Source organism: Globicephala melas, chromosome 9 (assembly GCF_963455315.2).
Source record: "Globicephala melas chromosome 9, mGloMel1.2, whole genome shotgun sequence".
In the NCBI taxonomy this organism is placed as follows: Eukaryota; Metazoa; Chordata; class Mammalia; order Artiodactyla; family Delphinidae; genus Globicephala; species Globicephala melas.
Window position 1 is genome coordinate 50,271,208 of NC_083322.1, and position 12,844 is coordinate 50,284,051.

The window sequence follows — 12,844 nt, forward strand, 5'->3', positions numbered from 1 at the left end:
TTAAATTCCAAATGGCTAAACAAATACCTACTATATGACTTCTTTGGGGAGGTACAAAAAATGTTTGCATTTCAATGGAAAACATGCATTGTCTGCAGCATACCCTTTCAAGTTATCAGATTCTGGCCCTATTCATTGTCTTTGAGTTGTTTTGCCATGCTTTCTAAATTGTAGGTAACTGATATGTAAATTTCATCTTGTCAGGTGGTGATTTTAATTGACTTCCTTCCCTCTGTGGAAAAACTAGTTTTGTCTCTGCAATTATGTGAGATAATAAATGTTTCTTATTGTATAAATTGGGTTTTCCATTACTTGCAGGGAAGACCCTCCTGACTGACAGATCCCTTATAAATTGGGGTTAGTAATACTTCCTGCCTGCCCCACAGGATTGCCCTGTGAAAGCACTTTAAAAGGTGTTTGAGGATACATGTTCTAAAGGATGACGCAGAGTATATGGGAGGTATGGGCCCAGCTATGGGCCCTTAGCTGGCTGGAGGCTTTATAGCCTCTTCTTTGAGTCGAAGAATTAGAAAGGAAATTAGTTCACATACACTTCCTCTAGGCTTTAACATAGCTGCAGTTTTTGCTTTTGATACTGTTACCGAACCATGTCAGCCTGACACACAGCAAGCCAAACGCTGAGACACCAAAGTTTCCAGCCCAGAAAGAGTTTATTCACAAGGCAGCCAAGTGAGGAGACAGGAGAACAAGTCTCAGATCCGCCTCCCTGAAGGCAGGGGATTGGGATATTTTAGGGATAAGCAGGTGGTCTTAGGCTGGGGAAAGGTGATTGGAGGCAGGTTAAAAGGTGAGGTAATTGATGTTCTGTGCACATGCATCTGGGTTACATGTTTCTGCATGTTCAAAATGGAGGCGCTTAGCATGATCTGTGAGTGGAGTTTTCCGGCCCTCTGACATCAAAAGGCCATTCACTGGACATCTGCACAGGCCCAGGTTTAGGGTCGGTGGTCCCAACCAGCCCCCAGCCAGCCTGCAGTGGGCAGGAGCAGACTCCAAATTCCTATAAAACCCCTGGGCTGCGTAAAGCTGGGAAGGGATGCAATTAAAGAGAGGAAAAAAAGAAAAAGAAAACCCAAACCTTAATCAATGAAGATATTTTTACAAGCAAAAGGGTTTTAATAATCTGTTCCCTTATCAGTTGTTCTGTAAGACAAATTCAAGCATTTCTATTAGTTATAAGCTTCTGTTAACTATAGGGCATGGTTTCAATGCTAAACTGCAAAACACAGTGCTACTCAGGTATTTGCAGTAAACTGGAAAGTGGCTATTAGAATTTAGGGAAAATGGTCAAGTAGAAAGGCCTTTAGTGAATGCAATTTTTAAAACACAGTGATCACAGTGATCACTACAAGGTTTAATTAACTGTTGTTGAATTTGTAAAGAAAAAAAAATGTTACCTGCCGTTCCAGTTCTACAAGGATCAAGCCATCAGCCACTGCAGTTGCCCACTGACAGTGCACTCTGAGGGAAATTCAGGATGGAGAAAAACAGCAAACTTTCTGTGCTTTGGATATACCGCCCCTTAGGTATTTAAGATGAATATCTATGGAAGAATTTCAAGTGACCCCAGATTGTTGCATCTTCCCATACATAGAAAAGCACTAAAATCATTAACTTGAGCTATCTCTCTTCTTTGTGATTAGCAATACTCTTTTGATGCTTGACTACATGTTTTTCCCCAACAAAAAGGTTCATATATCTCCTGGCTCCTCCCTTTACCTCTTGGAGTTCCTCTGAGCTATCTGAGAGGCTGTCTCTCAGGCTATAGTCCTCAATAAAGTCCCCAAATAAAACTTAACTCATAACTTTTACATTGTGTGATTTTCCTTGTCAACACATTTCATTACCAGTATGTCATTTGTCATTACCAGTATATTATTTGTCCCAGTCCTGTAGGTGGTTGAGTTTCTAGCTCATTGTAGTACTGAGGTCTGATTTCCAGCACTTCTGTCATCTTTAAGGGGTGTTAGTTAGTCTGCGCAAACTCTTAGCACATAAACAAGTGCTCTTTATTAAATCCTCTTTGATGATTACAGTTACTATAGAACTCCTCTTCACCGACCCCTCCCTCCAGAAAAATTACAAGCACTTGAAAATTAGAGTCTAAATTTTTTTTTTTGTCTAAGCATGTTCTGAATACTGGGTTTGTGTTAGGCTTTATTAACACTTGGTCTTCAGGCTATAAAACCTTTCACCTCAAGCGTCCTCACTCTTCTAGCAGCATCGATTGAATGGACAGAGAGGAGGAGACATCTTCCTAAAAAACAATCGTCTTCAAGGTTTGAAATCTTGTGACCAAAGTCATGGTTATAAAAGTCAGAAGGGGCCAGGTTTCTGTGAGCTCATCTTTGCTCTGGGTTAGAATTTAATGGGGTGTTTTTTGTTTGTTTTTTTGCTTTTGTTTTTGTTTTGCCATGCCACGAGGTGTGTTTTTTGTTGTTGTTGTTTTGGGGTGTTTTTTTTGCGGTACGCGGGCCTCTCACTGTCGTGGCCTCTCCCGTCGCAGAGCACAGGCTCCGGACGCGCAGGCTCAGCGGCCATGGCTCACGGGCCCAGCCGCTCCGCGGCATGTGGGATCTTCCCGGACCGGGGCACGAACCCGTGTCCCGTGCATCGGCAGGTGGACTCTCAACCACTGCGCCACCAGGGAAGCCCTCACGAGGTGTGTTTTATTTTCATTAATCATACAAATAACTTTCTATAGTATTCCAGGGCAAACCAGAGAATTTGGCAGTCCCATTGGAGGGTCCCCTCAGAGACCTATGGGCTGGTGGCATCATCAAGGAGTGCCTGGGTTCACAGTGCAGCTTGTCACTCATGTCCATCTTGCAGGTGGCTCTTCCTCCACATCACAGCTAGGGTCTCCAAGATGATGGGAGTGGAGGATCCTCCAGGTTCTTAGAAAATTTCACTCCGCTTGCTTCTCCTGCTCAGTGGTCTCTTTGGTCAGCAGGGTGTTCTTCTCCTGTGCCTCCGTCTTCTTCAGCTTGGCCTTATTGAAGCTGGTGATTTCCCCCATGTCCTGCTTACCTGCCATTTTCTTAAAACAATCCGAGAAGTTCTGCTCCAGGCCCACAGTCCCAGTGCTCCTACTCACGTTGCTGCAGCAAGAGACTAGAATTAATTGTGAAATCATTTTAAAAAGCTGTTGCAGACTTCTTATATCTTCATTCCTGAGCACAAACAAGCTCTAACCAACCAATCAACAGGTCTGTGGATCTATTGTGTTTTAGTTTTTGGGGTTTTTTTAGACCTATTTTTAAAAGGTAAATACGTATTCACTCTTACGCTGGTTTGGACAATATAGACATGTTTGCTATTGATAAGAGGTTCTCCTTTCCTCTTCTGTTGTGTATTTTAAAGCCATCTGTTGTTCTCAATGCTGATTCCACATGAGAATCAGTAACATAATCAAAATATAATGACTCTGGGGCTTCCCTGTTGGTGCAGTGGTTGAGAGTCCGCCTGCCGATGCAGGGGACACGGGTTCGTGCCCCGGTCCGGGAAGATCCCACATGCCGTGGAGCAGCTGGGCCCGTGAGCCATGGCCACTGAGCCTGTGCGTCCGGAGCCTGTGCTCCGCAATGGGAGAGGCCGCAACAGTGAGAGGCCCGCGTACCGCAAATAATAATAAATATATATATGTATATAATGACTCTAAAATTATTAATAATATATTTCTTTTTCTTCATACTAAGTCTTTGAAATCCAGCATGTATTTTATACATAAAGCACATCTCAACTCAGACCAGCCACATTTTAAGTGTTCAATAGCTCCGTGTGTCTAGTGTGACCATATCAGACAGCACAGATCTAGACCTAAGACTTCAAATGATTTTAAGAAAATGAAGACATAGGTGAGCAGTAAAAGCATGCAGAGTCTCATCTTGTCCTCAGGGTTGGGTAGGCAGCAAAATACAGATCCTGACTAAAATGTCAACTAGGCAAGGCAAATACCATGCATAAGTTGTAAACACTGGAGAAAAGAAAGTAGAACCAATCAAATAAAAGGCGGGAAGTGAAAAGAAAATTAAAGAAAATGAACAAGAAATCATGGCTGATAGTTTAAAATATTACAGTTGGTCCAAACTTTGGAATACTGTGCTAAAATTAAAAAGAATAAGGTAGGCAGTGTCTGATGGCCTCCCCCAGTGATCTCTGCTTACTAGTGTTAATGCCCCTGTGTAATGCCTTCTCCTTGAGTTTGGCTGGATTTACGGACTCTCTCCTAATGAACAGAATACAACAGAATTGATGACATGTCACTTCCGAGATTAGGTTATGAAAAGGACTTGGTTTCTGTCTTGTGCACACTCTCGCTCATTCTCTCTTAGATCACTCACCCTTGGGAAAGCCGACTGCCATGTCCTGAGGCAACCTTGCTGAGAGGTCCATGTGGCAAAGGACTGAGGCCTGCCAAAAACCACATGAATGAACTTAAAAGAAGATTCCCACCTCACTCCAGGTCAGGCATTCAGATGAGACCACAGCCTCAGCCAATAGCTTGACGCAGCCTCATGAGAGACTTTGAGCCAGTGTTGCCTAGGTAAGTTGCATCTGAAACTCATCCACAGAAACTGTGAGATAATAAATGTTTGTTGCTTTTAGTTGGGGGATAATATGTTATGCAGCAATAGATAATGAACACAGTAGCTATATATTAACATTAAATATAAAAAACCCCAGTTACTGTTTAGTACATGTAGAATGAACCCGTATGTAAAAAAATGCAAAAATTAAAATGTGTGAGAGGAAGACAGAATAAGATTTATTAATATATGATTATTCCTGTCTTTCCTTTCTCCTTTATTCTCCTTACATACACTAAAGTGAGTCTTTTCCTTCCTTACCCTTCTCTTAGATGCTAAATCAGAAGAGTATAAAGACATCTGCCTGAAAGTAGGAAGGATTTAGTGAAAAATCAAGCTAGTGTACAAAATAAAGAACTGGAGGTTAAAGAGAAAAGAAAGGAGAAAAATATGCACAAATTAGGGCTTGACAAAGTTTTGTGAGTTAGCATATCAGAGATCCTAGCGTGAAAAGTATAGTATGGGTTTGAACTGGGGCACTTTTAGGGTTTTCAAGAGATGGGTACAAGGATTGGAAATGCTTCTTCATTAATATTTTGTGGATGAACTACTTTCTTTGAATCTAATATTATTCAGAGACTGGGCTATGTGGAAAATAGAATTTAGTAGGGTTATGTATGTATATAGATAAATGTTGGTACATAAAACCTTATAAGGAAGCAGTGAAAGGCTTTCATTTTTCATTATTTGTTCTTCTGTATTTGAAATTTTAATAGCAAGCTATATTGATAAAAATCTGAAGAAGTTATTTCACTAAAACATCTGTGCGATGTTGCCAGTGCAAGACACATGTGACAAATTCTTAGCAACAGCTATGACACAGGTAGGAAATGGGTGCTGGTGGCCCCAGTGGTGACATGAGACAGAGAAAGAGAGAAGAAAAGGTCGCACCATGGGTAACTGAGAAGCTTTGCAATGAATACATTCAGAACATCCCAGAATTCATTAGGAGGAACTTTGAGAGGTGTCGAAGATGAAGCAATTGTGGATTGTGGGAGAGTCAGGGAAATCCTGTTTTTCGACTGACTTGTGACCCAGTTTTAACCCTGGGATTGTGAAACCTGGGGGAATAAGTATGAAACCTCCATAAAATTATTGACAACTGTAATCATCCCCTAAACAATATTATGCAAAAGACTCTCAGAAAGTCAGGTCAGTTACTGGGTGCAGAGAAATGGGAATGCTCAAATACTGCTTGTGAGCAGTTACACAGGCAAAAACAACAAGTTTGTAGAGGGTAGTGTGGCTTTTAAAATACCTGAAGGAAAATAATTCTCTTTCTAAACGCCCACTCTCCCATTCCCCAAACGTCTCAGTCACCCTTTGCCTGTGAAACATATGCAAACCCCCAGGAGCACTTAGTTTACTATGGTGCAGTAACTATTGCTGAGTACCTTCCTCGAGTTTAGCACTGTGCCAAGGGATTCAAGCATCATACAGGATATATCCCCACCCATCAGTTCTTAAACTCTGGTCAAGGAGAGAAATCACACCCAGCAAACAGTGAGTGACAGCGTTGGGTGTACTGAGACTATCTCCTCACTGTCAAAATATAAGACTGCATGGTACAGGAAGACAGATAATAACTAGGCACCACATCATATAACATCAACTCGATGAGGATATTGGGCATTTATAAACTTTTCCATTATAAAGATTACTATGGGGGTGGGGGGAGAAAGATTTAGGGACTTGCTTAAAATCAAACAGTGACCTCCCTCCTCCTTCCTTCCTTCCTTCCTTCTCTTCCTTTCTTCCTCCCTCTATCCATCTATTCATTTAATCAATGTTTATTTAGTGCTTACTATGTGTCAAGCTCTGTACTAGGTCCTGGGGATAAAAAGGTTAGCAAAAACTCTGGCCCTCAAATATCTTGGAGTGTGTAGGGGAGATAGATCAAATAATTATACAAAAATATGTAATTATAATTTTGATAATGTTATAAAGGTTAACAATATAGTGCTGTGAGACTATGTAACTTGACCATGGGATTCAAGTCTAGATTGACCCCAAATTCCCTGCTGCTCTTACTAACCACTCTTTGCCTTTTGCAAAGTAGCCAAACTACCATCCTAAAGATTGTATTGCTAGTTCTGCTTCTGGAATTTCCTTTTCTTTGTTGAAGCTGCCATGGTAGTTCACTGTACTTGCATCACAGTTGTCACTGCTGGTGTGTAGCAGAACCATTTCAGGCTTGAGGTTCAGAGAGCCCCAGTTCCAAATGCTCATTTTGTCACTTTCTATCTCTGTGACATTGGGCAAGTCATTAGACCTCTCTGAGCCTCAGTTTTCCCAACCGTAAAATGGGAATAATGGTATATGTCAAGCACAGGGGACTTAATATCCATGCAATAATTGACTATTATTGTTATTAACAACTGAGAATGTTACTGCCTGTAAATCTGGACCCAGGGAAACTGGTCAGTTTGTCCAGAGTTAGAGCCGTACCTGATGCCTAAATTAGAATTTTATACCTTATGTTCATGAAATCTTTCTCAAGATTAGAAATAAGTGCTGTAGGGACTTCCCTGGTGGTCCAGTGGTTAAGACTCCATGCTTCCATTGTAGCGGGCACAGGTTTGATCCCTGGTCTGGGAACTAAGATCTTGCATGCCGCACAGCGTGGCCAAAAAAAAAGAAAAGAAAGAAGCATTGTATGTTTGAAGACAGAAAAGCAATGGAACTATATGTCCACACAAAAAAAGATGGGACCTTCAGTGTTTATATTAATGGAGCTGTCATTTTCTGTTAAAGAAACACATTTGAGTAAGAAGCTTCCAGCCAGAGCACTTTAGTTATATGTTTTGGCAACAGTAAGGGTATGGTGTAGGGACTCTATGATTCTGGAGAGCAGAATCAGGGTTTTGTTCCTGGAAAAGTAATGTTAGATTGTTTATCCGTTTACATCCAGTAAGACTATTATCCGCTGATTGCAATTACAACCCCCTGGAGATATTTGGACATCACATCCGTTCTATTACATTCTTGGCTCCTTGCTACCCCCCTTTTTTTTTTTGGCACCTCATCTTTATCCAGATGAGCAAATTGTTGCCAACCAGTGTACATTATTCTGATCAGTTCTTAGGAAGGAGGCTATGGGAGTACAAGAGTACATCCAATGAATGGCTGAGCGAGCCCTACACCCCCCAAACTGGAGGTTTGGAAGCCCCTTGGTGTAAAGGATCGTATTGGGACTAGATCCTAATCCTGCTCAGCCACTCATTAGGTGGAAAACTTGAGCTGGTCACCAACTTCTCTGAACTTCAACTTCTATATCTTGGGCACATAGTAAGCACTTCTTTTTTTTTTTTTTTTTTGCGGTACGCGGGCCTCCCACTGTTGTGGCCTCTCCCATCGCGGAGCACAGGCTCCGGACACGCAGGCTCAGCAGCCATGGCCCATGGGCCCAGTCGCTCCGCGGCACGTGGGATCCTCCCGGACCGGGGCACGAACCCGTGTCCCCTGCATCGGCATGTGGACTCTCAACCACTGCACCACCAGGGAAGCCCAGTAAGCACTTCTTAAGTGTTTTAGATATTAATTCTGTGCCATAGGTTTTATTCTCCCCATTTTTCATATGGGAAGACTGAGTGCTGTTCAGAGGGGTTAAGCTCAATGGCGTGTGTTTAGTTGATGATGCAACTAACGTTTAAACCAGGGTTTCTCAACCTCAGCACTACTGATGCTGTGGACCAAATAACTCTCTGTTGTGGTGGCTGTCTGTGCATTGAAGGATGTTTAGCAGCATCCCTGGGCTCTGCTCTCTCCCAATCCCAGCTGTGACAACCACAGTGTCTCTGGACATCAACCAGTGTCCCCAGGGAACCAAAAATGGTGTCTTGCACCAGGTGGAGAAGCACTGATTTAAACCCAGGGTCTTTCTGGCTCTAAAGCCTACAGTCATTCCACGACATGACATCACTCATAAATACCATTTGATTCCTCATTTTAAAAAGGAATTTAAACAAGGTTTTTGTTTAAAAAAAACAATAATCACATATTATTTCCAGAGGTTGATTAAAGTGAAATCAGTATATCTTGTCATGTTTCCCTCTTTTGCTCTTTTTTTTTTGTCTTTTAATCTATTAGTAGTTACCACTTGACTTCTACTGACTCCCCCATCAGGTGCCCACTGATTTCATTGTTCCCCTTCCTCCATCATAATCCTCTTTGTACCTTCAGATGGCTTAAAGCTTTAGCTATTAAAAGTTTGTTGGTTGCTGTTGTTTAGGTTTGTCTTTTGGTTTTAAAACAGAGCTCAATATTTTGGGTTAAAAGCATGGGTGCCCTACCAGCAGTTCTCAATGCTGGCTGTCCATTCAAATCCTCAGCAGTTTTTATAAATGAAAACTTCTGTGGGTTCTGATTCAGTTGGGAAGGGGAAAATGGGAGTTTTAAAAACTACTCAGCTGATTCTAACAGGCTAAAGTGCTGAGAAACTCTAAAAAGGCGGCAGGGTTTATTTGCTGCATTAGTAGTTCCTCTCAATCAGAATCACCAGAATTTGTTTAAACAAACGAAAAACAAAAAATATTTCTCAGAAGCAGAGATTAATTCATTCAGTAATTCTGGGGTTGGGCCCCAAACTCTTCATTTTAACAAGTGACTAAGGTGATTCTGATGGTGTGGTCCACAGACCAACTTGGAGAAACACTGTCAAGAGTTAGTTTGTTTGAGTCATACTCGGTTCTGCTTCATACAAGCCAAGTAACGAGGAAGAAGAAGTGAAACTTCTGAACCCCAGTATCCTAATCTGAAAAGTGAGGATGAAACAGAGCCCACCTTGCAGAGTTTCTTTGAGATCCAAGGAGACATTGCACAGGTGCAGAGCCTTGGGATGTGTTGGTGGTCATCTATATTATTAATGGGTTTAGAACCTTAGGCAATTTGATTATTATTCTTACTAAGGTTTGTTTTGTTTTGGTTGGTTGGTTGTTTTTTAAAGTTAAAGCTAACAGTATATGGGGCTTCCCCGGTGGCGCAGTGGTTCGGAGTCCGCCTGCCGATGCAGGGGACACGGGTTCGTGCCCCGGTCCGGGAAGATCCCACATGCCTCGGAGTGGCTGGGCCTGTGAGCCATGGCCGCTGAGCCTGCGCATCTGGAGCCTGTGCTCCGCAACGGGAGAGGCCACAACAGTGAGAGGCCCGCGTACCACACACACACACAAAAAAGCTAACAGTATAAACTATTTATAGATCACTTTTGGGTGGAGGGAGGGGTCCTTTGGAAAACACATATAGCGAAGTTGGTAGAGTTCTCGGGGGTGCCTACTAGCCCACTTTGCACGCCGTGTCCACATCTGCCTCCTCTACTAGAGGGTAAGCTCCTGCACAGCACTTCTTCACCCACACTGCACCTAATCCTCTTCTCTGCCTTGTCAGTGCTCTGGGCACCTTGTTGAATTGAACGACTGGTTCTATTAGTTTGCTAGAGCTATTATAACAAATTACCACGAACAGAATGACTTAAATAACAAAAATTTATGGTTTCACGATTCTGGAGGCTAGACATCCAAGATCACTATGTTGGCAGTGTTGATTCCTGCTGAGAGCTGTGAGGAAGAGTCTGTTTCATGTCTGTCTCCTCGCTTCTGGTGGTTTGCTGGCAATCTCTACTGTTCCTTGCCTTGTAGAAGCATCACCCCGATTTGTGCCTTAATCTTTTTGTTCCTTTTTTATAAAATATATACCTTATGTATAAGGTATATGTATACCTTATGCTCCCACAGTATAATGTGCTAAAAACTGGTTCTGTCAATGCTGTCAGTCTGTCAATAAAGTCAGTCTGTTGTCACTAAAGTTGAGCAATTTTCCTCTAGAACATTCCAGAAATTTTAAACATCTGATAAAAAATTACTGTTAGAATGAACTGTGACCTTTAGTTGCACTGATAGTTTCCACTTAAACTAAGCAGGAGCTGTGTCTGATTGAGGAAGCCTAATGATGTTGCAACTTGATTGTAATAAATAATAATTTTTGATTGAAAAGTTAAAAATGTCAACAAAGACACACAGAAGTGACTCTCTGCTCCTAATTCCCAAAATAATTTCTCCCTTCTCTGAACACACTTTTGGTACCTCTCTTAGGACATTTTCTGTTTTTTAGCTTGTATTGTAGTTATTTATATCCATGTCTGGTCTGCCCAATATATGAAACTGTAAAAAGGTTGAGGGCAGGGACACCCACTGATTCAACTTTGGATCTCTTAAAATGCCGGCTCTCAATGATCCCTTACATAAAGGAGGAGTCTCTCTCTATTTTATGAAGGAATTGGTGAATTCATGTGCATTCCTCAGTCATGAAGACTAACACTTTTGAGAGAATGCTTACAAGGTGTTCCTATGCAACTAAATACTTTGATCCATTTTCCAGATAAAAGCAAAGGAGAACAAAAATGAATTAAGGGTATACAGGATGGCGGTTTACATCACCGCTTCAGACAAGTGTTTGCTCCACAAGTGGTAGCAGTGGCAAAAGGGAACACTTTAAGAGGGTAGGAGACCCAACCTCTAATCACTCATAGGCTGTATGATTATAGTCAAGATACTGGAACTCTCTCCCCTTCCTTCATAAAAGGCATTGATGAGGTGATAATTCCTTCTCATCACATTTGTCTTGTAGTCACCATTCAGGAAGATTGATGCTCTAATCTTATGACGATTTAAGATCCTATTCTTAAAACGGCTTGAAGTTTATGTAGCTTCAGCATGGTGATTCAGCATCACCTGAATCACCTGCTGACCTTGCTCTATCAGTAGCTGCTTCCTAAAACATTGTGTTGAGAAGGATTCTGAGGGCTTATTTACCTTATTTAGGCTAAGCGGAAGCCACAGCCTTGACTTCATTGTGATGTCTGGCATGAGGCAGGGAGGGGAGTATCAGTAAATAAGCCATGTCATCTCTGATCTAGTCCAATGCCTTCACTCCACAGGAAGAAAATGAGAATAGAAGTTCATGTCTTAAGTTTACCATATTCCAGGCATTATCCAAATTGCTTTTATATGCACACATTCATCTAATCCTTAGCCAGTCTTAAGAAGTTAGCATTATTATGATTCCTGTTTTGAAGATGAGGTTTATGGGAGCAAAATTTGCCTGAGGTTTACATCCTGGAAATCCATATCTTTAAGCACTTCCTTATACTGCCTCCTAATCTGTGGGCACTTACTATGTGCTAGGCTAATGGTACTCAGCCAGGAGTGGTTTGGCCCTCCAGGGGACATCTGGCAATGTCTGGAAAATGTTTGGTTGTGGGAGGAGAGAGGGTTCCTTGAATTTAGTGGGTAGAGGCCAGAGATGCTGCTAACCACACAGTACAGCGCCCCGCAACAAAGAAGTATTTGGCCCCAAATGTCAGTAGTGCTGAGACTGAGAACTCTGAGTTAAGCCATGTGAAAGTCATTTTTCAGACTGAGGATGAAACTCTTCCTGGAGCCCAATACATACAATTACTGCCTCTCTTTTGCAGAAAAAGAAAGGTGCTCTCAGAATCAAGAAGTGGTCATCATAAGACAGGAAGCCAGGTAGTCAGATTCTAGAGGCCTCCATTAAACTCCTTTATCATCATCTTCCTCTACTATGAAAACACGTCAACTCTTTTAACACCTACTCACCTATTACGAATTTCAGAAGCTAGGAACATTCAGCCAAGTGTGAACAATCTCCACCGTGGTGTGTGTTTCTCTAAAGATAAGTATTTGTTCCAACAGTTCCAAGAGGGTCTTTAGAAGCTCTTACTATAGAACCACTGATCTCGCTGGAGTAGACATTCAGATCCTTGCTTTAAAATAAAACTCTGAAGAGAAAGCTAATTTTAGGACATAACAATCTTTTTCAAGAATAATTAGCTCTGTGTTGTATTCAACTTTAATTTTTTCCCTTTTGTTTTTAGGAGCTGGTGAGCCTGGAACCTTATTTAGGAAGAGGAAATGAAACTGAAAAGACACAGTAAGATTCCTCTTTTTCTTGGAAGCAAGGCACGATATGAATAATTCTCATGCTGTCCAATTAACTGCCTGAAGTACAAATAGAAAAAAAAATACACACTTGGTTATTTGGAAGAAATTGAAGAAAAAGCGAAGAATGGGATGGTAGTTTCAACAATAAAGCCCTATACAAATAACTTCCTTTCGGATTTAAGGCTTGTCTCCAGCAGAAAAAGCAATGCTCATGAAACAGGGTGAGGGTGGGTGATGGAGAAAGTTAAAGAAATAAAGAGAAATAAAAGAGCTTGA

At 41.6% G+C, this 12,844-nt stretch overlaps 1 protein-coding gene and 1 long non-coding RNA gene across 4 annotated transcripts in view; one reads left to right on the top strand and one right to left on the bottom strand.

Annotated features, from left to right (window-relative positions):
• Positions 1-12,706, top strand: part of LOC115853743 (uncharacterized) — a 93,705-nt gene extending 80,999 nt beyond the window's left edge. Inside the window, exons 7-8 of the long non-coding RNA XR_009565065.1 lie at positions 4,356-4,567; positions 12,502-12,706. This is a non-coding gene — a long non-coding RNA (uncharacterized lncRNA). The remainder of the gene's footprint in view (positions 1-4,355; positions 4,568-12,501) is intronic.
• On the bottom strand, positions 612-12,822 carry LOC132597780 (thymosin beta-10-like). Of its 3 annotated transcripts, none has more exons than XR_009565064.1 (2): positions 1,419-3,391; positions 612-1,047 (listed from the first exon to the last, which is right to left on the bottom strand). XR_009565064.1 is itself a non-coding variant. In XM_060304520.1 (2 exons), the coding sequence occupies exons 1-2, from the start codon at positions 12,250-12,252 to the stop codon at positions 2,930-2,932; spliced, it is 222 nt and encodes a 73-aa protein (XP_060160503.1). In that variant the 5' UTR covers positions 12,253-12,822; the 3' UTR covers positions 612-2,929. The 3 variants fall into 3 exon arrangements, 2 of the variants coding, with proteins under 2 accessions (XP_060160503.1, XP_060160504.1); XM_060304520.1 differs by adding an exon at positions 12,224-12,822 and having other exon boundaries at positions 612-3,122; XM_060304521.1 differs by adding an exon at positions 12,224-12,251 and having other exon boundaries at positions 612-3,135.
• Between the last annotated feature and the right edge of the window lie 22 nt (positions 12,823-12,844).

Bases quoted from the DNA above. Each gene is read 5' to 3' on its own strand.
- LOC132597780 (XM_060304520.1), bottom strand. From the start codon at position 12,252: ATGTTCCTAGCTTCTGAAATTCGTAATAG. The intron at 3,123-12,223 runs GTGAGTAGGTGT...CTCTTGCTGCAG, and splicing joins GCTTCTGAAATTCGTAATAG to CAACGTGAGTAGGAGCACTG.